The 25,961-nt window shown below is 45.2% G+C and overlaps 1 protein-coding gene across 4 annotated transcripts in view; it reads left to right on the plus strand.

Moving 5' to 3' along the window:
- The window catches only part of LOC146199321 (activating signal cointegrator 1 complex subunit 2), a 76,932-nt gene extending 51,191 nt beyond the window's left edge, over positions 1–25,741 (plus strand). For all 4 annotated transcript variants that reach the window (XM_084594791.1, XM_084594792.1, XM_084594790.1 and 1 more), the window contains exons 14-19: positions 9,600–9,709; positions 10,475–10,573; positions 10,682–10,873; positions 16,851–16,929; positions 22,965–23,094; positions 25,364–25,741. In XM_084594791.1, coding sequence (XP_084450917.1) covers positions 9,600–9,709; positions 10,475–10,573; positions 10,682–10,873; positions 16,851–16,929; positions 22,965–23,094; positions 25,364–25,497 — 744 coding nt within the window. In that variant the 3' untranslated portion in view covers positions 25,498–25,741. The remainder of the gene's footprint in view (positions 1–9,599; positions 9,710–10,474; positions 10,574–10,681; positions 10,874–16,850; positions 16,930–22,964; positions 23,095–25,363) is intronic.
- Positions 25,742–25,961: the final 220 nt, after the last annotated feature.

Genomic DNA, 25,961 nt, shown 5'->3' on the forward strand with positions numbered 1-25,961 from the left:
GAGACAGATGAGGTGAATTGGAACTCCCATCTCTTGGAGAGCTTGCCACAATCTGCTGTGATCTACGCAGTTAAACGCTTTCGCATAATTAATAAAGCAGAAGTAGATGGGTTTCTGGAACTCTCTTGCTTTTTCCATGATCCAGCGAAGGTTGGCAATTTGGTCTCTAGTTCCTCTGCCCTTGCGAAACCCAGCTTGCACGTCCGGAAGCTCCCGATCCACATACTGCTGCAGCCTACCTTGGAGGATTTTCAACATCACCTTGCTAGCATGCGAAATAAACGCGATCGTGCGGTAGTTGGAACAATCTTTGGCACTGCATTTCTTTGGAATGGGGATGTAAACTGACCTTCTCCAATCCTGTGGCCACTGCAGGGTTGTCCAAATCTTCTGACATAATGTATGCAGAATGTTAACAGCGTCATGGTTGAGGGTTTGAAGCAACTCAGCTGGAATGCCATCAATTCCGCTAGCTTTGTTCTTAGCAAGGCTGGCTAAGGCCCATTCAACTTCACTCTTCAGGATGCCCGGCTCGAGATCAGTAATCACAACCGTCTTATGTTGGGTTTGCACATTCGGGTCCTTCTTGTACAGTTCTTCTGTGTATTCCTGCCACCTCTTCTTTATCTCTGAGGCTTCAGTGAGGTCCTTGCCTCGTTTGTCCTTTATCACGCCCAGCTTATCACAGAAGCTTCCTTTGATATCTTTGATTGTCTTATACAAAGCTCTTGTGTTCTTTAATTGGCTGTTGTCCTTAACTGCTTGGTACTGTATGTTCAGGAAGGCATTCTCATCTCTCCTTGCTATTTTCTGAAAATCCGCATCGAGAACCTTGTATCTTTCTCTTTCCCCCATAACTTTTGCCATCCTCCTTTCCTCAGCTATTTGCAAAGCCTCTTCAGATAACCAGTTTGCTTTCTTGCATTTCTTTTGCTTTGGAACTACCTTAGTAGTAACTTCTTGTATTATATCACGAACATCAGTCCACATCTCTTCGGGCTCTCTGTCTTCTAGATCTAATTCTTGAATTCGATTCCTCACTTCCACAGCATATTCTAATGGAATTTGATCCAGATCATACCTGAAAGGCCTTCTTGTTTTCTGCGTTCTCCTCAATCGAAGCTTAATTTTGGCAACAAGAAGCTGATGATCGGTGCCACAATCGGCCCCAGGCCTTGTTTTTACTGCTTGTGTAGCGCTTCTCCATCTCTGCCGGCAAAGAATATAATCGATCTGATTTCTGTACAGACCGTCCGGTGAAGTCCATGTGTACAAGCGCCTCTTGTGTTGTTGAAAATGAGTATTCGCTATGGTCAGGTTGTTTTCTTGACAAAACTCTACTAGCCTCTGCCCAGCATCATTTGGCTCGCCAAGACCGAACTTGCCTATAATTCCGGATATTTATTCACTCCCGACCTTAGCATTCCAGTCTCCTATGAGAAAAACGACGTCTGATCATGGGGTGTGGTCTAAAAGGCATTGTAGGTCCGCATAAAATCTCTCAACGTCAGCTTCTTCAGCAGTAGTGGTCGGTGCCTACTGTGCCTAACGGTGCCTAAAGCGCCGTTGGACGGCACTTTATGCGAATTTCATGTGTTGCTTTTGAGACGTGTTTCAGTGTACAGTATGTACATTGTTCAAGCAGGCCAGATCGTGCGGCTTTTGTACTCGGGGGCTGACGTGCTCCAGAATCCCGCCCACAGGCGCCGCGCTATTGCCTAGGTTAAAAGTGCTAACACAGAGATCGAAAAGCAGTTTCCGGTAACTGCGGTTAGCGGCATGAGTTCTGCTTAGTCCCCACATTGACTTCGTGTGACCGCGGTTGAAACTGCTCGTGCACAGAACATGCAGCAGACAATGCGGCATCACTTTATGTCGTCACCGGTTACGCCGGTTGCCAGATCAGCAAGCTGTTCACGAAGAAACGAAAATACTAGTTTTAAATATATCTGCTGCTCCGCTAGAGCTGAAACTTTCAGGTTTAATTGGTTGGCACATCGGGGGTAAGATTCAGTAAACAGTTTAGAATGCAAAATTGATGTCATGACCCCTTTAAGTAATAGTGAGAAGCACTTAGGGCAGTGTCATGCTGTGAGCTCCATGTACACGCTTGAGGGACCGCTTTAGTCGAAACAAAGACAGCACAAAGACAGCACAACGGTGGCAGTTATGATGCACCTCGCGCTAAGCTTAATGCATGTAAAAGTTTCATAAGCTAGAGAAGCATAGAGCATGCCAAATTTGCAGGTAAATTTTAAAACAAGTAGTTGGAGGGAAATAATTACGAAAAAAATGTTTTGTGCACTTGGCATAGCACCTTCTTCAAGCATTTTGAACTGCCAGTGGTGAGAGGAGTGAGCAAAGCAGTTATAGCGGGTACCTCGAGCCGTTAGGAATGTTGTCCGACTGCACAGAACAACTCGAGTTGTTCTAAGAGTTCCTCTGGGAAAACAAGCACTATATAAGTACCAAGTATGTCAAGCCTCTGTCAGACAAAAGCGTACTTGGAGCGTAAGGGGGTGATGCCACAAAGGCGCCATTCACTAGACACATTCTCAAGATTGTTGGAAAGCCATGCATGGCCTATTGTCAGCGTGTTTGAATTAAGGAGGTGCCAGTGTTGCTCGGGTAAAAACAGGAGCCGCTGGCAGAAGGCTGTGAAGCAAAAGAATCTGGAGGAGGAAGAGGCTACCCTTGAGTGCAGTCTGTCCTTCCTGAAGGTACTACTGACAATTGCACTGGAATTTTTCAGCCTAGGCATAGGATCAAAAATGATATGCACAAGGAGAGTGGAAATGTGCTGGTCATTGTTGTGAACTTCGAATTAGTGGTGGTGCTTAAGCACATCAAAGTGATAGACTCCACGTATCAATCTGTCATGTCAAAATAGTCAGACTTAGTTCAGTTATGACGTGTCCAAGCAAGCATTTGGTTCACTGCTAGTCTTTTCCAAGTTGCTCCACAGGTCAGTTGCATGTGTAGTCAGCAAAGCATTGAATGTTGAGTGGAAAGGAATCAAATTGGCCTTTTTTATGTCAGAAACAAATACTTGCAATTAATTAAAAGTATTTGATCCCAGAAACATTGTCTAAAAAATAAGTTGAATGCTCCAAACTCATTTTATTACTCCAAAGCTGCTCCAAATTGGCTTTATTACTACTTCCTGAGCCGCTCCAAAATGCTTGAGCCTGCTTCTACCCGTGCATGTTCTAAAGATGGGAATTGCGATTTACGCTAAAAGAAGCTTGCAAAACTCGCTCAAAATTGAAAATTGTTTATTTTCTTGGCGCATACATTTCACTCGACGTTTAAAAAATTCTTGGAAGTTTCACAAGTTTGGCAGATGTGCGTTATTGGTTGGCCACATAGAGTTGGTGTAATCGCCCGTTCCAAAAGGTCTCTTCAATATGGCTTGCACTGGCTGCACTAGTTCTGAAAAGTGCTGCAGCGGGGGCAGGTGGTTACGTGAGCGTGCAGTACCAGTTCCGACACTAGCGTGCGGCGGCAGCTGCCAAAACGAGTACACAAGTGTAGGACTCTGCAACCTAGCAGACGTGTGCTTGCAGCATACGTAGCATGTATCGCGTGCTGCGACACGATCACGTCCAATTTCGAAGCCAGCTGCTGTAGAGACCTACTGCACTCGGAAAGTGACGACGACTATGGCGACAGTGATGTTGACTATGACCAACTCGCCAATGTACGCGCAGCTACACAATCATTATATCGGTCTGCGAAGATGCTATTCATGTGCTTGGGTACGAAAAAATTAACGTTGTAAGCAGTTGTCCCGAGTCTTAGTTCAAATAGGGCTGCCTAACGAGACACTTGACTTGTTCAACGGTATAAATCCAAGGTTCCAGTCCTCTGTCCAAAAGCGCTGCTGCTGAAAAGACGCATGTGCTTCATTGTGCGGTGTACAGATCTTTTCAAAAAGAAACAGTGTCATATTGTGTGTGCCAGAAAGTGCCAAATTGGATACTGGACTGTGCTGCTAGCACAGGAAAAGTTGAGGATTATCTCTCCTAAACCCGCCCTGCTGCCCAGTCAAACCAGTTTTGCCAAGGCTCTTGAAAAGGTCTATACATTGACTCTCAGACGTCTATGTACTCCGTGGGTGACAAGCTTGATGTCGCAGAGTCGCTGTCATGTGGATGGCTCTCTCACACACACTTGGCACAGCAAAAATGACTAGATCAATCTCAGCTGATTTCTGTTCGCAGCTTCTTAGAAGCAAGTGAGCCTGCCAAAGTGTTTGTCTTCCCAGAAAGTTGTTGAATTTAGCCAGAACAAATTGTGAAGAAGTGGAAAAAGTGTATTTCAGTTTAGGATGGAATGCAAGCAGTTCCTAGTTGCAGTGATAAAAAAAGTCCTTGAGAAGAGGCCCTTGAGGTTCCGAACGGTTAGAGGCCTTTCCTCACTTCACCATCGGCAAATGTGCTGCAGGTCTAGCGAGTGCCTGGCTGGTCTCAAAAAAGTGTTGGAAGCCTTCATAACAACAAGGAGATCAACAGATCAGCAGCAAGACACAGTGCTTGCAGAATAGACTGAGCTGTTGCAAGAACAGAAACATCAACTGCGATTTTTTGAGAAAGCCACCAGTCTAGACACATATTTTAGTGAGCTTTTATTGCGAGAGCAATACTACAACAGTCAAAGCGAGGCAAGGTCTCAGGTGGCCGCAGCTACGCCGTGAAGAGGCGTAGCTACGGCCTCCTCATAAAAAAATCAGCCTGCCATGACATTTGAATTCACGTTACCTCTATGCCACGGGCAAGAGTTGCCAACTTGGGTCGCTCCTTTCATATGGGAGGAGAGAGAGAGATATATTTTAATGGCAACAGGAGATGTCTGCCTGGTGGTAAGCCTAGCATGCTACTCCTGATGAGGGTTGAGGGATGAGGGTGACAGATTGTGGGAGGGGAAGGGGAAATAAATGAGAAAAAAAAGAGAATCGGTGTCGCACACTTTCACACGCACATAAGCACACACAGATGAGTTTTAAAGGGTATTGATCAACCCTGTGTCCTTAAGAAAAGTTAACTTTCACACGCACATAATCACACACAGATGAGTTTTAAAAGGTATTAATCAACCCTGTGTCCTTCAGAAAAGTTAGTAAGGCCTTGGTAGCCCTCGCAGCAGACGATCCGTCGCACCAAGGACCCAGGACATGTTCAAGGCGCAAGGTTGTTTCTTTAGGTAAGCTTAAATTATTGCGCAGTGTCCTGCGATGTGCAGTAAACCGTTGACAGGAGGTTACCAAATGTTCAAAATTTTCACACACATCACATGTAGAGCACAGAGGCCTGCTCGCTATGCCTATTTTATGTAGGAAGTAGTTTGTGTATGACACATTTAAGCGGATTCTGTGTAGACAGTTTCGATGCCACCTGTTCAAATTGTGAGGAATTCGAAAGACGCAAGTGGGATCTATTCGGTGTAGAGGTCGATATTGATGGTTCGGGTCACACCACAGAGAGCGTTGCAATCGCCACGATTCAGTTGCTACAAGTCTTGCTGCATCTCTTCGTGAGAATGGTATTGAAATTGTCCTTGTGGAATCTTTTAGTTCTTTTGCAGCGGCGTCTGCGAGGTCGTTGCCCGCGATGCCGCAGTGAGCAGGTAACCACTGTAGTACAATGCTGTGACTCAGGTCATAGGCCTCTGTGTGTAGCTTATTTATGTCAATGACGAGCTCTTCCTGAATTCTTGATGATTTAAGCAATTGTAGTGCAGCGCGACAATCGCTGAAGATAACCCATGCTGCAGGGCGTTGTTGTAGAATATATATAATTGCTTCTCTCAGAGCTGTTAACTCAGTAGCCACAGCTGAAGTGCGATGACTGAGTGTTGCCGAGATTGTGATGTGCATTGATGGTATCCACACGCCGATGGATGAAGAAATAGCTGTGACAGAGCCATCAGTATAGATGTGGCAATGATGACGGTAGCGTGCACAGATGTGCTCAAGGGCAAAGTATTTAAGTGCGGGTCCTGGGGTGTGGGCTTTTCTTTTGATGCCAGGTATAGTTGTCGAAATTTGCCATGAAGCAAACCTCCATGGTGGGAAAGATGACAGTACTGCACGTTGATATTGTGCAGGCAGTAGATTGGAGAGTGATGTCATGCTTTGCTCTGAAAACGGGTGGGTAGGTTCACGTGCAAAGCGCAGCTGGGCGCGAAGCAGCTCCTGCGGTATCAGCACGGTTACAGATAGACGTCTGCTCTCCGCCAGAGTGCCCACTGTGGAAGTGTTTTTTGGAAGACCAAGGCACACTCTCAAAGCTTTGGCCTGCATGGCTTCAAGTAGTTTAATGCTTGACTGCGAGAGGCCTTGAAGAACAGGGAGGCTATAACGCAGAAGACCTTCACAAAGTGCTCCATAAAGCCGTAATAACGAATCGGTAGAGCAGCCTCTTCTGGTCGTTGAGAGCATACGGAATATAGATACGTATGAAGAGAGTTTGGTCTTAAGTTGTTGAACGTGTGGTGACCATGAAAGGGATCTATCAAAGGTCACACCTAGAAATTTTTGATGGTTGACATACGGTATAGGAGTGCCAGCAACTTTCAGTACATAACGGGAGAGATCACGTCGTGAAAATGAAATTGCTGCGCACTTTTCTGGAGATATAACAAGACCTCGCTTGTTTAAAAATAATGCAATGCCAACTATTGCTTTTTGTAGCCGAGCATGCACAATGCGCCTGTTTCTTCCGGAGCACCATATGCAGATGTCATCTGCGTAGAGGGAGATTTGAGCAGTAGGTGGCAAGGACCTGTCCAAACCAAGAAGAGATATATTGAAGAGGGTTGGACTTAAAATCCCTCCCTGAGGAACGCCACGAGACACATGATGTAAGGACGTGTCACCTTGATCCGTTGACATGTAAATGGTCCTATCCCGAAGATAGTCAGAAAGCCAGTTATACATTCGTCCAGCAATGCCAATTGAACGTAAGGCTGAATGAATCGCCTCGTGCGTGACATTATCAAATGCTCCTTTAACGTCAAGAAAAACAGCAATAATTAGAGACCGCTCAGCTTTGCTGCGCCTGACACAGTTGGCAAGAGCAATAACATTATCAATACTGCTTCGGCCTTTTCGGAAGCCAGACATTGATGGAGGGTAAATTCCCCTATTCGTCAAGTCCCAGGTAAGGCGTGAATGAACCATTTTTTCCATCAATTTCCCAACACAGCTTAGCAGTGCAATAGGACGATAAGCGTTTAGATCAATTGATGGCTTACCAGGTTTAAGAACGGGTATTACGCGCGCAGTCTTCCAGCTCTCTACAAGGCTGCCAGCTATCCAAGAGTTGTTATAGATGGTAAGCAGCTGAGTTTTGGCTTTTCTTCCAAGACGCGACAGCGAAGTGTAGCTAACATGGTCAGGCCCTGGGCAAGATCTTTTGTTGGTAACTGCTAGCGCAGCTTGAAGTTCTTCCATAGTGAACAGTTCGTCTAGGAAAGAAGTGTTGGGCGACGGGACAAAGGTGGGGAGCACATTTTGCAGTGAAGGAGCTGCTAATGGAGCAATCATCTTTGAACAGAAAGTCTCTGCTACATGAAGACAAGTAGTATTGGCATTTAGAGCCACGCACTCGAAAGGATGTAGTTGTGAAGGTTGACTTCTTAAGCTTCGCACAATACTCCACACTTTACATAGTGGCTTTCTAGGATCTAATTTTGCACAAAAAGATGTCCATTTCCTTCTTTCTAGCTTGTCCAAATGGCGTTGAACGTGTTTTTGTGCTCGCCTAGAAGTCCGGATATCGTCTCTAGAAAGTGTCTTGCGCGCTCGTCTTTCTGCTCTGCGACGTATTGCTCGAAGTTTTTCATATTCGGCGTCAACAGCTGAGCACACCTTTGGCAGGTGGAGGACTCTCGTGTGCAATGTTTGAGCATGTGCTACTGCAGCAATGAAGGAGTCATAACTTAAGTTCGACAGATCCTGCTTTTCTACGGCATCAGCGAAAGCTTCCCAGTTCGTGTAGCGAACTTTATGCCGCTGAGAGGCGAGAGAAAAGCCACAAACCTCAATATATGTAGGTAGGTGATCGCTGCCATGAGTCTCGATGTCCACAGACCAGGTTGTTGAAGCTGACAGATCAGCAGAGATCATGGAGATGTCAAGAGCACTGGACCGTGCTCCTTGATAGTAAGTTGCTTGGCCGTCGTTGAGAAATAATAAATTGTTGGAAAGTGCGATGTCGAATAGCTGCCGGCCTCTGGCTGTCGGCCTCTGGCATATGGGAGGGTGATATCAGAAACAGCCTGTCAAAACCATTTGCATTCTCGTTATCCCTACGACATGCAGCCACATCCGTACGGCTCGGTTGAAGCATGACTTTATATGTGAGCTGGTAGCTTACACTCTCGCGTCATACCCTTAAGGATGAGCCTAAGTGTCCCTAGTAATGTAGCACCTTACACTGATAGGGCATGATAGGGGAATAATGTAGCAGGCAAAAGAAGCATCCGTCGTTGTTTTTGCAATTCAACTTGGGTTAACCACAGCTAAACCACAACTAATTTTTTTGCAGCTCAGTGCTTATGCAGAATATTGGAAGATTGTAAAATTATTACTTGTATTGAACCATTGTCAAGCAACGGTTGAGAGAGGCTTCAGCCTCAACCGACAGGTCTGCATAGAGAATTTGAAAGGTCTGTCTTACATCTAGCAACGAATTGTGTGCGATGCAGTGGAAAAAGTTTGTGCTATTTTTAACATCGTCATCATAAAGGATTTGCCGAAGGCCGTACGTGCTGCAGGACATCATTATAGTGCTTACTTGAAGGGCCAGAAGAGGCAGGAACAAGAACGTGTTAAGCAGTCTAAAAAGCGCCATGCTGAGGACCAGCTTGACAGTCTCAACAAAGAAAGGAAGATCCTCGAAGCAGCAATCAGTGACTTGACTGTATCAGCAGATGACTATGTTGAGACAGCGGAAACAGCTAATGACCTTACCTACATTATAAAATCAAACTTATTGAGAAAAGCTGTAAAGGCCAAGGCCGAAGAATTGTTAAAACTGAAGAAAGAGATTGAGACAAAGCTTCAGGAAGTCCCTTGAATTTTCTCGGTACGCCTTGGCCATTGAGTGCAATAAATATGATGGCTATATTTTCTTGAAGATGTTACGTCTCAAAATTAACAGAGCTGTATTGTGGGTCCTTGAAAAACCTCCAGAAGGGCCTCGAAAGTCCTGGAATATCCTTGAATTTTTTTCTCTGTAGCCTTTACCAATCCTGTGAATCTTATCCATATTTAAGAACTTGATAATAATTTTCTGAACATTTGAAAATTTCTGAATACACGGAAAATTTTGTAATTCACCGCAGTTTAACAGCACTGCACGCTTTACTGCATTGCTTGATTGTGTGGATTGCGCACTGAAGCATCCTCAAAATGCTCAGTCTAAATTCGAAACGTAGGCATTAGATACCTATAAGGTTTGTTGTGTTTTTAATATAGGCAGTTCTGGTATGCCTGGGTGTGTTTACCGTTTACATTGCTATACTGCACATGGTCTTTATTTTATCTTTTCTTTTTTTAATCTCTCTAATTTCTTCCGTCTGCCCCCATCCTGAAGGAATGCCTAAAGTACTACAACAACAACCACGATGAAGTAGTTATGGCCTTGCTGGACAACAACCTGCCGCCAAGTCTTAGCATACCTGTCGCATCAACATCAGTATCCTCGTAAGTCAAACGTTGTGCTTGTGGAAGTTGCAGTCTGTGTAGGTGACGCAACTGTACTTTTCTTTTACATGCATGTGTTAACAAATTGGCCTCATTAACCTCTTTATGCCATCTTAAAAGGGACACAGTAGGATTCCTTTTTATCTAATTTTTGCCACCAAACAGAACAGGCCTTGCACTCCAACTGCTCAATAGTTTTAATAGTATGAGCATTTTTTGCATGCATGGTACTCACTGCTTAAGCTCCAAAAACCACAGTTCAACTCGAGGCGGCATCTCTTTCTTTATTGCTTTTTTTTTCTTCTCTTCTGAATGGCTGCAGTTGAATTATTGGCTGTCAGGGCATGCTGTAGGTCTTGTTCTTTTTTTTTTTTTTAACCTTTTTTTCTCACTTTTTATGTTAATCAGGAGTCACCATAATCATAGAGTTGGTATACTACTATAAGCAATTAAGCTTACCTTCATGAAGTCAGGGTACTCATGAAATTGATATGTATTCATGGCCAGTTTCACTTGCAAGAAATGGTGCAGAAGGGAGGGTGGTCCTCGTTTGTTGGTCATTCTTAGTTTGTGAAATCATGTTGCCGCTTGCCCAAGTACGTAGGCACATTTACTGTCAGTGGCATTCAGAGATAGTTAAGGTCATTCTATATCTTATCTGCACATAGCTTGACTTCTTTTATTCATTTAAAATGGAGGGATTCAGCATGGTGGTTACTACGTGCGATGTAATAGAAATGTTTGTTTGCATTTGTTTTCATCTAGTTCTTTTGAATTCGAACCAAGAAGCATTTACGACAATGACGAGTTTGACATTCTGAGAAGGAATGACGTGGACTTGTCCAAAATCCACATTGGGAAGAAGTGAGTCTGATATCCCTCTTTGTTGTTGCTGCTATTGATGCTAGTTGGTAACAGCAAAAATGGGTGAATATGCAACTGCTGACTTATTACATGTTGCTTTAACTCTAGAAAGAAGACACCTTCTTCATTGGATGACAGAGGCCATGACAAGGTGCTCAAAGTAATGTACGAGAAGTACAGCATAGTACAAGATGTGGTGGATGGAGAAGGGATGTACGAGGATGAGTATGATGACACCTATGACAGCAATGATGTCGGCCTTGAGGAGCCAGCTCCTGAAAGCGAGGTGTCGGCACGAAGGTGATGAAATGCTTACCTTTCTGTTCCCCTTCCTTTCCTACGTCCTTACACGCGCTTGCATGCCTTCAAGTATCCGGACAAGAATCTGAGCTCTTAGTCACTTTTGACACAGCTTCTGTTCTTGTGCTGTACAGGATGTGGTGCTGAGACCACTAAATGAATGCAGCTGCCAGATCTCGGACATGTTAATGAGTACTTCATAATGAATGCTTGCTGTGTACCTGGAAATAAAGAAAAGTTGAGTGGGTAACCACGATGTATCCAAGCATTATAAGAGAGCTGATGAATGAAAAAAGGATCTGGATGTTGCCAAGGAGTTTTAAACAGTAAAGATGAAGTTATGACAAAATATGACATCGCTTCAAGTGCACGCCTTCTAACTGCCAAAAGCAGCACATTAATGTACGTTTTATATGGGATATATGAGGTGTGACACAAAAGAAATGAGACTAAGCGTGTAGCTTGAAAAAAGATTGGAATTGTAATGATTGAATGCGTTTTCAGTGGTCAGATCGTTAATGAACACTACTACATTGAAGTACTAAAAAACGTTGTGAAAGCATTAGAAAAAAAGAAAGGTTAGAGTTGGGGAGTGATGGATGCCTGTTGCACGCAGGACAATGCACCCGCTCACATGACCCTATCTGTCAAGCAGTTTCTGACCAGCAAAAACATTACTGTGAATAAGCATCCTTCTTAATCACCTGATTTGGCTCCATGCGACTTTTTTTATTTCCTAAAGTTAGATCTTCATTAAAGGGAACCCATATTACCTCACTTTAAGAGGTTCAGGCAAAAACTGAGAATCTCCTGAAGAGCCTTCCAAAAACCTCGTTTTAGAGCAGTTACCAGCAGTGACAGCACCGAATGCAGGAGTGTATGAATGCTGAAGGCGACTACTTTGATGGTGATAATGTCACAGAGAACTGATTCTGTAAGTACAATAATTTATTGAACTAGTCTCGTTTTTCTTTGTGTCACACCTCATATATTCTAGTGGTTAGTCTTTTGCGGCAGCAGGCGTTAAATGATTTCTCCTCTTTTTCGCTAATTCGGCTTTCAAGGGACAAGGAGACATGTTTGAATTAACTCAAAGTTCAAAATTATGGAAGCTTTCGAAAACTGTTTGCATCACAGTAATTATATCTAATGAACGCCTGTAGGATAGTAGTGTTTGCACGGGATACAAAGCCCTAGTGAGAACGACATTTTTTCCTAGCTTCATCAAGTGCTTTACTTTGTGCATGTTGTCAGGCACTTTGAAATCGTAAAAGCCTGCACTACCCTTTTCGCAGTGAGAAGCAGTAGCAGTGGTGCTTCACCACGCAGTCCACGTGGTGAAGTGTTGCAGTGATGTGCGCAGTGTGGTGAAAGCGCGGCCAACTCCCGATCGCAACCGTGAGATGGCATGAAGTAAAGAAAAGCGAAACCGGAACTGCGCATGGCAATGGCAAACTTCCTATTGTTGTCGTGCCTACCTTAGCATTCACAAAGTGCGCGGCCACCACTCTTTCATATAATTGAGGCTTGAGGAGGCCTATTTCGGCGAACGAGATCTCCCGTCCGAATTGACCAGGAGAAAGCCCGCTCTTAGCGAGCACGCCTTAGGTTTACTTGTGCGTCAGCTGGTTCCAAGCTCTTAGTTCCAATTATCCAGATTTCCAAATTAGCGAGACTTTACTGTACTCATTTCACAGCGCCACGCGTTAATTGTCCATTCAGTGGGTTTTACGACGTCGTGGTAGTAGTGATCAAAAGCACATAGTATGTGTGTCACTCTCGACTTCTTTACTTGAGCGTACCATGAAATGATAATGCCCCATCAGCTGTCACATGGTAGGTTTCTTAAATGCAGAGATTTGTTTTTGCAAAGGTAGCATCGTTACTGCAATTTCTTCCTGATATTTGTATTACAATGGTACCTTGTTCATTCACACTGTGTCATGCATGTAAAATATTTTAATTGGGCACATTTTTGCATAATCAAGAAAATCAAATTAAGGAAATAGTTTTCTGGCAAAGCAGTAGTGGGCAGACCAAGATTAAGGATAGAGCTTTCTGGCACTATGGTGGCAGGCAGACTGGGAGTGGGAATATGCATTAAAAATTGTGGGGGACACTTTAGCTCTGCCTTTAAGAGGGTGATACTGTAGCGTAGGCTACCAGCCCATATATAAAGCCCCGCTCTAACAAAGCCGTTCGGACGAGCCTTTGTGACGTAAGGGTAATGTGAATGCAAGGGTATTGGCAGGCTGATTTTAATATCACGCAGGCTGATTTTAATATCACTCTCCCACGGGGAAGGAGAGACCAGGGTTGGCAATGTGCGCGGCCATGTCAGCTGCCTGCGAGTGCCATGCTCGGGATTTTTCACTCAAAACACCAATACCGGCACGCTGTCGACGCCAGATTTTTCGTGAACGGGGCCTTCAATGCTATCGTGTCAAAAGCATGCGTGTCCTTTGCTCTCTCACTCTCCTCTGTCCAGGCACGGTTCCTCCAGAAACCTCTGAAATTGAAAAGCAAGCACAAAATTTGTTCACTCGCACGCTACGCTTTGAAACCACCATCATTGCACTCGGTTGGGTGCAACAGAGCTGCTGTAGACATTTAATCAGCAACTGTTGGTACTGCAAAATGTAGTGCCAAAAATTATTATTATTTTTTTTTTTTTCGTTTGCATTATACGTGGATAAAAACTCCCCCTCCCCTTCTCTCGAGAGCGACACTACGCCAGGTTTCAGCTTGTCGCATATGCTGTGGCCGCAGCTATGAATGACTTCGAACAGCCGCTCCTAGCAACCGCTTAGCAAAGCTCCGCTAAATGGCGCTACAGTCGGCGCTGAGCCTGCTGCTCGCTCCCGCCAGATGTATGCTCCACGGCCAGAGGAGAGAAGGTGACGCTTCGTGGATATAAACACGCTTTGCCTCGGTGGAATCTAGTTGTTATGGAGAGCGCTAAAGAGAGGCAACAATGACAGAATGAAACTAGAAAGAGACGACACGCTCAAGAGACAGCAGAAGAACGCGCTGCACGACTCGAGAAGTGTGGTAACGAAGATGCAGCTAGAAGAAGTTGTGCTACTTCCCAGGGTGACTCTTTGGCGACTACGGAAGATTCTGGGTTGAGTTCCCAAGAGCATCGAAATGAGACGAAGCGCAAACAATGTGCTGAGGAAACGGAGGAAGAATGTACGAGAAGGTTCGAGAAACGACGGGCCGACACTGCAGCTAATGAGCCGATGGTGCGACGTAGGCGCAACAAAAACCTCAGAAGACAGCGTGCCAAAGAAACGGATGAAGAGCGGGCTGCACGTCTAGAGAAAAGAAGGAAGCAGTGTTTGGCTGCTGCCGGTTTAATCGCTGAGTCTGAAGGCGTCAAAGATTGTAGATGTGCTGACCATGCTTTGATTTCTTGATATAGCCATAGCTGCCACTATGCCAACTAACCACAATTGTAGCCATGCAGCTGTTGCTTTCGCAACTCGACCAGGCTTAGCCAGAGCTAAACTGAGCCTAATTTTTGTTTTTTGCATTTTCGTTGTCGCGAAATTACACTTTATTTATACAGAGCACCTACAGCACCCTCATTGGGGCATTGGGGGGAAACAGCATGAATAAAAACAGACATATAGTACAGAATAAGTTGATGCGATGCAATGGCAATGCACAACGTACTCCGAAAAAAACAAGAAAACCCGTGCACTGTGGCAAACAAGTGCAGTTGAGCCCACTTATAACGATACCGGTTATTACAATATATTGGCTATAACAATGAACAGCCATGTCACCGTCAAATTTATTATGTGTCCGATAGTAAAAAAATCCATTCACTACAATGATGGGTTGCCGCACTAACGGTTATAACGATTAAAACCGGCTACTGTGACCCAGCTTCAAAATAAAATATGCGTGATTCCGATGAAAACGCGAGCGTCCGCAATCGCGCAAAGCGAGCGCATTTCGCTCCGCATGTCACCCTTCCACCCCTCGAGACGAGTGGACTGCGCCCACGATACGAAGAAAGGAGAGCACTTTGTTTCTCTACCCTTGCCCCCCTCCTCCCCCACCTCCGCGCTCCGTCACATGGTCGCGTCCCCGCCGCCGTCCCGACAGACTCTCTGTGTGGCGATAGTGGCGGCTGTGTGCGGGCGGGCGTCATAGTGCTTATACGTGTGGGGTGCACGTGGTGTGTGTGCAACACCGTGTGCAACGCTCAGCAATGATGCATCGGGACTGGATGAGTTTCTACATGCAGATGATGATGTGGAAACGTCCGAAATCCTCAATGACGAGGCAATCGTGGAAAATGTGCGAGCGGCAGGCAACGACAGCGATGACGACGACACTGCAGATCAGCCTCTCCAAGTAGTGTCCTCACAGGAGGCCCTGCATATGATTTATTCCCTCCGGGACTTCGTTTTTTCAAGGGGCCTTCCACTTGAGCACTTCGAACAATTAGACGCTCTCGAGACCAATGTTAATAAGCTTTCTGTGAAGCAAGCAAAGCTCACGGACTATGCTTTTTTTGTTAAGTAGTGGACAACTTTTTTTCTGCTTGATTAAAATTTTTGAACCTTATGTTGACTGCATTTTTTGGCAAACACGGTTATAACAATTATTGGTTATAACAATGACATTTTCTTGGCGCATGAGTATTGTTATAAGTGGGCTCGACTGTATGCAGGTCCTTATTATTCGTGGGCTTTTACAGTAGCCACAGCAAATTCTGCGCCGTGGGAGCAAAGCTAGCCGGAGAATAATGAGCTGGAGAGTGGGCAGACGCTTCCAAATTATCAGCATGAAACTAAGACCGATATGTCCTAGCAGCACTCACTTCTGTGGCTGAAACTTGTAGAACTTCCATACAAATGGTAAGCGTTTGGAATGAGGCTAAGCACCATGCTACAACCAGTAGAAAAGTGCAGGTTGATGATACCCTAGCTGAAGTTATGAGCAGAAAATGGACTCTGGTTGTTCATAACATAACTTGACTGGTGACAATGGTATTGTTGAAGTGAACAGCTGTCTTGGGGAATGATGGTGGCTTTGAATGGTCGAATGAGATATCACTTTTGGGTGATGCCAGGACTGATCACATAGGTCATAGTAGCAAGATCAGGACTGCCTCGTATTCAGATATGTGGTGCAACAAACACAAACACAAGAGAAGATACACGACACACGCGTACACTACCAACTGTAATAAGAATCTGAAAACACTTCCCCTTCACCACTCCTCCTCTTCTACACTCAGGCACGTCTCATCTTCCTCTTCTTCTCATCTTCCTCTTCTTTGCCAAGGGGATAATTGCGCTCTCTTCCTCGCAGACCCTTGGCAAAGAAGAGGAAGATGAGACGTGCCTGAGTGTAGAAGAGGAGGAGTGGTGAAAAGGAAGTGTTTTCAGATTCTTATTACAGTTGGTAGTGTGCGCGTGTGTCGTGTATCTTCTCTTGTGTTTGTGTTTGTTGCGCCACATATCTGAATACGGTGCAGCACCAACTAGCCCCTCAAGCCGTTATTTTCAGGACTGCCTGTTTATTACCTGGCTTATCTGTTCTTACAGTCATGATAAAGTATGGGACTCCTTTGCCATAAAATATTTGTTCATTTTCTTGGAAGGAATTATATAAGCTTACGAACCTAGGCCTCTAGGCTGTCTTAACACTGTTACCTGAAACCCCCCACCTGATATTTTTGATAAGCCATAAACAGAGTTGATTTTGTGTATTCCATTATGTTGTTTGAAATGGTGTCTTGTGACAAGCTCATGTGGATAGCTTGTGAGTTTTTGTGGTTAATGGAAAGTTGTAAATTCTCTATGGTGAAGAATGAATATTTTCCTGGAGTTGTTTGCTTTGTGTGTGTTAGCAGCACTTTCTCCAAGTTTGACTGCAGAGTATAGTTAGCCAGCACGTGGGTGTGGTTTATGATTTATCTTAACATTTTGCTTCATGTTGTTTTTCTTTTTGTCAGACCATTCACTGTTCCTAGAGTCTTGGAGCCCAAGCCAAGCCGAAAACATGAAAATAGACACGAAGATGACACAGCTAGCGTGAGTGTTTCCTGTGGACAACCTTTGTAGCCCTGTTCCTTTCTTCGTTTCGTCTTTCATTTCCCCTTTTTTTATGTTTCGGTGCAAACAAGGAAATGCGGTTGTTAGCAGTCAGCTCAGAAATAAGCAAGCATTCAAGACTGTCAGATAGCCGTGCATTTCAGGGCTCACATTTCTTCTGCAAACTGTTTTTGTCTGGTGACAGATTGCACAGCATCAACTCGGTTCTTGCTTGCAAAACTTTTAAAATAGAGCGCTAAGTTTTACAGTACTGCTATAGTGAACTAGAATAGGAGTAGTGGGTCGAGGGAAGTCGGCGGGCTGAAGCTGTTTGCGCCGACGTCGACAGATGGCGCTGCCGCTCCCTTCACCTGGCAAGCAAGCGCTCGCTCGCAGCAGCTCGGCGAGTACCTGGTGATCAGGCAGGTACGCTCCTGAAGTTATTCGGGCTCTAAGAGGTTTAATCTTACATCAGACATTTATGGAAGAAAGGCAGATAGTCCTCTCTTGTAAAGTCATAAACGCTCCGTGTGACGTATGGCTGGCGTGAGTTCACTGCATGTAGCTCCCATAGGCATGTGAAAAGTCTGATTGCGTTGGAAATATATACAAAATGGCTTTATTTGCAATAATAAGCAAAAATTTCCGAGAAAATGCAAAGCAGCATTGGTGGAACTGACTGCCGCGAATTTTACACACTCTTGCTCAGCTTAGCAAGTTTGGCTCTTTTTCGCTTTGCGCTATTTTCGCTGTTCAGTCCTTTGACGAGAAAATGCAAGCGCGTAAGGACATAGAAAGAGACCACCTTCATGCTAATCTCTTCCTTGTGTACACTGCACCAAACAGCATTAGAATGAATGAATGTTTGCCTCACAAGCGATATCACATCGGAGATGCTGTTGGCGTGCAATTCTCCAGTGCTATTCTGTAAATAAATTTTCCAATTCAGCGACGAAGCAGTATAAATCTTTCGAGGGGTATAAAAGTCCATCCCAGTCACAATGTTTTGTATACTCGAATGGGAGATGGTGCACTGCTGCCTCATTTGGTTCCACGAGAAGAATGTCTTTGCAAGACGCACAGTTAAGTTTCAAGGCACATTTTCTGGCCACGTACCCTGCCATATAATAAATAAGTCTTGAGTCACTCTTTTCTACCACTAATGGCAAGTGTTGGTCATTTGCAGGTGGCACCTTAACGAGAGAAGTCTCAGCCTGGTCTAGTTTACCTTGAGCAAGAAGCTCATCGACTGTCTTTGGGGGTTTAGTTTGCTCCTTGTCACTTACGTTCAGGAGGGCACTTATCGCTTCTGGAGTGGCGTTGGCCCCGTCAACGCTTCGAGCAAGGTTATAAAATGATAGGCAGTTCACTGTGATGAGGAACTGCTCTGGAGAAGGATGGGAATTGCATCCACTGGACTGCCGGATTATTCCAAACAAGTGCTCCACAGGGTCTGTGCTCAAACGCGAAGTCATTAGGTACTTAAATCGAAGCGCCTCTGTCAAGTACTGCAGCAATGATAGCGTGCTAGCCAGGGTAACTCTAAGTCCAGTCGCTGTGGAATCGCTTAGAAAGCCTCGTTTTCCAGAGGTGCCAGCTTCCCACTTGTCAAGATAGTCCACAAGAATGGCAGCTGTTGGAGATGCTGGCCTGAGTGCTTCGGCAGGAAACCTTGACGTCATGGCCGTTATCAGTTTGTTTATCTTCCTGAAAAGAAGACAAAAATAAACACAAATCAAACGTTGTATGCAAGGCTAATGCCGACTGAAAAATCAGTAATTCATGGGTAGTATATCTCACGTGAAGAATTCTTGCGTAGCTTCGATGGAGCCGCATTTCCTTTCAATATCTTTCTTGTAAATGCCATTCCTCTCAGGACGTTTGTCCCGAAAAGTTGGAAGGCGTACGAAACCCTCATTTTCTCAAAACAGTTGGGATCTGTATGCGCTTCAGTGAGTCCAGGCATGACTTTCAGTGTCCGCACGCTGTAGTCGCGTCGGAATGCTTCTCGAACAGGCCACATTGAAACCTAGAGAAATGCAAAAACAAGATTGCAGTTTTCCTCAATTACAAACAGCGATACGTAGTTTCAAAACAATAGTTTCTCCGCCGAGGTTTGCTCATCTCGTAATATCATGGGGTGCACAGCGCAGCAGAGATGAAATCAAGGCGCATATGAATTAACGTACGGAAAAAGGCTTGCCCACGACGATCTTGTTGAAACCAGCGCACGTACCCTACGCAGATGCGTGCACGTGCTAAGATTGCCGCACAAAGTGTTCCGTTTCTCGTACGGTCAGTGGATGGCCCCTACCTGTTTCCTGGAGAAAGTCACGGGGTACACTGAATTGTCTTCTGACAATGGGATTTGGGGAATTACGACTATGTTAAACAGCATAACAGAGGACGACACACTGAAAAAGCACGCCAAGGCAGAGCGCGCTCCCCGTGTAACAAGCCGGCGCCTATCGCAGCGAGCTCCGGAGTATGATGAGGCTGCCAAGTGAAAGGCGCAGCAGCGCCGCCGCGCGGTGGCCCGAGATTTCGGCGCCGCCTGCTTCACGCGCTCCGCTGGCGCGGCGCTTCCCTCGCCCCACTACACATATTCTAGTTCACTATAGTACTGCCACTCGTTGAGTACCTAGTAGATGTATTAACCCTTTCGCTGTCACGAACGTACTCGTACGTTTTCGCGCTTCGCCCCCACAGTGTCACCTACTTACCGGTACGTTCTCTATCGTGCATTCAAAACTTTGCGCCTGAACGCGAAGCTGGTGTGCTTGGACAGGCTGCGCCATCTGTCAAATCATTCTACAAGTTCGTATTTTCGCCCTGCGTTGTGTTGATAAGTATATATTGAAGAGTATGGAGGGACCGTGTTCACCCCTGCCACCTTCTTTGCTCAGGGACGCGGTCATTCCGCGTGTGCTACTCTATCGTGCTAAGCGATTTTGCGACGCGTACGTGCGGTTACGGGTTCAAGGGCTGTTCTGCCATATTCCGCGGGTTTGCAGGTTTTAATTCTTATTCTGTTGGCGTGTCTGCTATGACGCGTCATGTTCAGGGGCTCGCGCCATTGCCTCTCAACACATGACTAGATCGCTGCTTTTGCTCTCTTGCCGCGCTCTTGCTTGCGGCTAGCAGCAAAAAAGGAGGCAGTTTTAGCCTCTGTCCGTCTCTCTGTCATCTTAATTTCACAACGTGCCGTTTATCTCCATTGTGCGGGCCACCGAAAGTATGCCCTCCGTGCGCACCGTTACTTTCGGATAGGTAACCGCGCAGGACCTTCAACTGCGGACTGCAGCGATGGCTCTTTTGATTATAAATACGAGTCGAGCTCGGATTCGGTCTCTAGAGAAGTAACGAGCAGTTTTTTCTTATATTATCCTCATTTATCTAATTTATAATCAGGCTGATAATGATGATGATGTTAACAGCACCCACAGAACACTGAAATGTGCATATTCCATTGACTATGTTATTTGTATAGCAATCATAATAAAAAAATAAATCGTTATGCTCGTTCCCAGATATGCTAGTTCCCTGAAACCAAGCCGACACTGGGGGTGTGTCACAGCCAGAAACGCCCAACAGTGAAAGGGTTAATAATGCTGTGAAGGCATTCAAATTAAGGAATCGGACTGGAGGCTTTAGCAAAATTTACCTGGAGCCCCATGCCATGAGCAACAAAAGCATGTCATGCTCATACAAATTACCATCTTTGTGCGAGTTCTGCTATGTGTCAAGCCTTAACTATGCATGCCTGTGTCACTTCTCAACTTTTTTTAGTAACTCAAACATACCAGCAGAGCAGATGTCTCAGCTTTTCTTGGCTTTGATGGATGCTTTTCAAAGAGCAAAATTATGATAGAGCGACTGTGATGAAGCCAGGTTGTCTTGCACGAGTTGGTCATATTGGACTCCCTGCAAGCATATGCATTGCCGCTAAACGCACATTTATTTGCATGAAAGCTTCAGTTTTAAGTGCTAAATGACTATCTCTTTCTCTACTATGACGTGGCCAGCATGGCCAGGCTATATATGTGAAGACGTCTAACATAAACTCAGCGGTCATTGTGAAGCGCATGGAGACTACGGGTGAAAGTAATGTTATTTAGGAAGTGAGACACTGATCTTTGAAGAATTTTAGAGTCAGAAATTTTATGCAGAAAGGAAGAATGAAATTTTATGAACTCTGACAGAGAGGCCTACTGAGAGGACTTTTGGTCCATTGCGCCCACTGCACATATGCGTTTGGAAATTCATCACGAATACGAAAAATTTTCACAGCTGCCAATGTCTGAGGCAAAAAGTTTGCAACAAGCACAGCAATACTTAGTAGAACTTCGATTCCTGGCGTCGGCATAACCTTTTTTCTTAAGTGCCAATTCACGAGGACATGCTTTAGTGATGCCACTTGAGAGGCAAGAAACGCTTTTGCATCAAAACAACTAGCCAATAATTTACACGACTCTTAGCAACAGTCAAAGAACAAAGTCACTATGGCTAGAAAATTTGTCCTCAAAATTCGAGAACTTCATCATTTTCTTTGTTATTTCAAAAGTGGCTTCCTCACATGCTCCACAGCCACTTTGCAGTGCAAGATAGTAGCCTAAAAAGTTGTTAAATATGTGATTTCGCAAGCATTTGCAGTCTAGGTTGTAGATCGTCAATGTGCTGAGCGCGGTCGTTGGCCCACATTACTATGCATCGGCAATCCTGTCTCCCACACATATTTACCATTCAAGCATTCTTGCAATGATTGCAGCGAACTCTTAATGAGGGGCAGCTTGTCCAGAAAACTCTGAACCCCAACTGCAACATGCTTCCAAGGAAGCTCCGAATGGTGTACAAACACTCAACACACCACTCAACACACCAAGTAGCAGCCGAGTGCAACAGTGACAGCAAAGCACTGCAAATGTTATGTACAAACTGGGTGCAGTGCTTACTGAGAGGCATCACAGCTCCATCTCTGTGATGATCTTATGACGCAGCATAGCAACCTTCGAGTTGCTCAGCATGTTCAGTGTTCCATATAAATTGAGCTCTCAACAAGAAGCTCTAAAAATGTGGCGGTCGCTTCTTCACTAAGCATTTTCCAATTTCACTCATAACAAAGTCAACAAAGCAAAAGAGGGATTTGAGCGCACGCAAACTCATGAGGCTTAGAACTATGCAGCAGAGCAGACATGAAGCAAACACCGCTGTGAACAGAACACGCAAGAAGGATGAAACACAAGGCTATCCTCAAATTCCAAATTTGGCAAAAACACCGGTAAAATGGTAACCACCCACATAAAGCAAAGCAGGCTGCTTTATGTGGGTGTTACCCATGAAAAGCTATTTACTGAAAATATAAAACACGCAGGAGCAATAGGTAAGGCATCAATCCTCTCCGCAATGCAAGAAATTTTAAGCTAGCTTCACTAGCACCGAATTTATGTGCGATAGAAAATCATGTTCCTCCTCTCTCCCCTCAACTCAGCCCACATCTGCGTGCAAGAAAGAATGAATAAAACAAGTCGTGATGGCACCCCATCACGCCCCGTCCCACCCACGTAACTTGGGAGCATCCGATGAGTGGGCACGCCCAGCTTCCCCCTTCATCAGTAGAAAGGTTTGCGCGTGGGGATGTGTTGCCCAAATCGCTTGTGAGTGGTCACTAGGAGCATTTTTTTTTTATTATTATTATTTGTAAATAACTGGCTCCATGCAAAGCTTTCAAATTTGACTTAAATATTCACAAAGACCATCTCTACGAAGTTTTTATGCTTTAAGTTTACTTAAAGTAGCATTTCAGGAGCCCTTTAAGGCCAGGCAGCCAGGGAACAATGTGTAATCCTACCCGCACTTACTCTGAATTTCGGGGCACAGTGCCTTGTCACGAAGTAGCCCACTGAAGTGTCGCTTTACTTTGTGTGTGTTCTTTAGGCAGGTGCACTGTCTGTGGTACTAACCGATAAACTTTAAAGCACTTGCAGTATCTTTAGATTTCACCCAACTGTCTCTTAGTGCTTTGTAATTGCCTGCAGGATAAAGATGAGCCTCCACCACGTGACCAGTTTGTTGCAAACCCAGCCGAAGTGCGGGCTCAGAGGGAGAGGCGGTATCAGGAGAAGATGGAACGCTCTGGTCATGCACCTCGCAGAAGGGATTTCAAAGGTGTGTGTGCACACGTGCATGTGTGTGTAAATTACGTTCTTTGCCTCTCTTGCGGCCACACTTCTTGTCACGCACCTCTCCTCAATGACAGTGCTCATTATCTTTAAACTGGGTTTTCGCAGTAGCTGCAGTGCGTTGTGATGTGTATTTTATCTTTTCTTCTCAAAGGAAACTTTAGGAAAGCAGTTTTTCAATGGTTTGTCGCCCGTGTGGGTGTCGCATATTGCCTATGCATTGATTGCTGATTGGCAAGTGTTGGATACCGGCAGGGTAACCGCACAGACCCTGCTAAAAGTAGTCTGCACCTCAAAAATTTTGCAACATACAACAGCCTGCAGTGAGCTTGAATGGCTCGGTCGCAACTAGGCAGAAGGCTGCCTTTTGCGTCAAGGTTGCAAAAAATATATATATATACAGTCAAACCTCGATATAACGAACACGCATTAACGAATTATTGAATATATCGAACTCTTCCGAAATATTTTTGTCAAACACATGTATTTTCAACTTCCCATAGCGATCGCGGTTCGGCATAAAACGGATATTACGAACTACGAGACGCCAAGCACTACCTCACTTTAATAGCAGGAGGTAGGCTTCGTTGCACTACGTGTGCTTTGCAGCGCAGCAAACATTCAGGACTACCTTGCAGGCGCTGACAGCGCCACAGATGCCACGACGGCATTGGGAGTTGACAGCCAAAGAAATCTATGGCCTCCGAGATCACCTCCACGCGTACAAACAAGCACGGGGAGGTGATCTCGGAGGCCATGAGAAATCGTTCACATCTCACAATTGCTGACAGCGCCACTTCAGCAGTGGCAGCAGCGGCGTGATCGAATGTTGCTTTTGCCGTTTTGGTTTTTGCGTCTCTCGCGTTTTTTTCTGTTAGCAGCGGCTGCGCGGCGTGGCCGTCGTAGCGTTCGGTGGATGCTGCCGTCGGTCGTCGTGTCGAGTGTGGTGCGCGGGTGTGCGTAGTGCTGTGATGGCGGTGAACGGGAAAAAAAGAGCAGCACTGACGTTAAAGACCAAGCTCAAGATAAAATCAGGGCCTTCAAGGAAGTTTACAAGAAGAGACTGATTGACACTCTTCTCGTGAAGCTTCTTATGAAGCAGGACTTGGAAGATCGACTTGCTGGGAGCATTAAAGCGGTATGGGACAGCGTGAAAGGCGAAACGATTGCCAACTGCTCTCGATACGTAGGTTTTGTTCCAGCAGAGGTCCGTGCATCAAGTGACGATAGGGACAATTCCAACGAAGCAGAGCTCCGCGAGCTCGATGAGGCCTAGAACGATTTTTCGCGTTTTGTTGGTGACATGCCCGCAACAATGACTGTAGAGGACTTTATAGGCGACGACAACATCGCGGCGACCACGGCTGTACTGACGGAAGCCGAAATCACTGTGGAAGTTTCTGAACATCTCGCAGACGAAGCTCACGCTGACCCTGGAGACGGATGAGAACATTCAGACTTCACAAGAAGCGCTTGCTGCATTGGATTTACTGCACCGCCACTGCAGTGCTATTGAGAGCAGTGGGTTTGCCCTTGTTGACTGTTTACAAACTGTGGTACAGGGCGTGATACGGAACGCGATCAACACAAAAAAAGCAGGCCACGATAACGCAGTTCTTTGTGCGTAAATAAATGGACGTCACCCGAGTAGGCACCCTCCGAGTTGCTGTGCCTTCTCTGATTGAATTTTGCTGCACTTGCATGTATTTTCTACGAAATTTTATATTACAAATTATGGATAGAGCGAACTATTTTCCGATTTTTCAACTGTTTGTTATAACGAGGTTTCACTGTATAGCCATATGTTTACCCATGTGGTAACGTGCATTTTGTAACAGTGCAAAGTGTTGTTTTATCTGAAGTGGTTAATAACTCGGGACAGTTGTAACATTTGCTAAATGTGTCGGAATTGCTGGGTGTAGTAACTAGTCATGGAATGTGAGTAGTGTGTGGAGGGTTAATATACGTGTGGCAGAAATCTATAGTGTTGCATGTCGGCCTGTTCATAAGTCGGCCTGTCCAGTGTGACAGCAAGGAAAATAGGAAAGCTTGGCATTGCAGGTACCACCAATACGCTCGTGCAGTCAGTCTTGTGACATTCTGACAGTGTGTTGCAGTGACAACAATGCCACATGCATAAGCAGGAAATTTAGCCATAACAGTTGTTGCTGTAAGACAAACTTGTTCACAGTGTCTGTCATGAGCAGAGCTTAAATTTAAGTGTTCTGTTCTCCTTGTTGCATTGCCTTGCACAGGAGGCCCAAAGGGCCAAGGCCAATCTCAGGACGTGGTTAACGACAGGCAGTACAAGGAGAGGCACAAGTCATCCTTCAACCACAACCAGAGGGCGCAGGCCGACTACAAGCGCAGCCGCGGCATGTACTCGTAGCACCAGCCGCGACCCTTCTATGTACAAAGCTGTACAGGTGCAGCTGGAGCAGCTGCCAACGGGACTTGCAAAATGTTTTTTTTTTTTTTTTTTTTTTTTTTTTAAATCTGTGATGCCTATGTTCGTGCTGGTGCCGTGTGTTTGCTGTACACTAAGGGCTTTCTTGAGCAGTTTGGGGCCTGATTTAATATTTTACTTTCACTTCAAAAGTCTGGCTTATGCATTGCTGTTTATTTTTTTTTTTCTCGGCATGTCAAGTAGACACTGCTGAAAAGTGTGCCTTACAGAAAAAAATGTTTCTGACACAATGTCCGAGGGTATTGCACTGGGTTCCAAAGTGCTTGGCACAGCTGTTTTCTTCTCCCCTTTTGTTTCATGCTCCTCACTTCATATTGAGCTGTTGATATCCATATTAAGCATTACTTGTCTATAATAAGAGGGTGGCTAATGGCATCGTAGCTGTT

The sequence above is a fragment of the Amblyomma maculatum genome, chromosome 2 (genome assembly GCF_055883805.1).
Source record: "Amblyomma maculatum isolate TAMU_Amacu chromosome 2, ASM5588380v1, whole genome shotgun sequence".
In the NCBI taxonomy this organism is placed as follows: Eukaryota; Metazoa; Arthropoda; class Arachnida; order Ixodida; family Ixodidae; genus Amblyomma; species Amblyomma maculatum.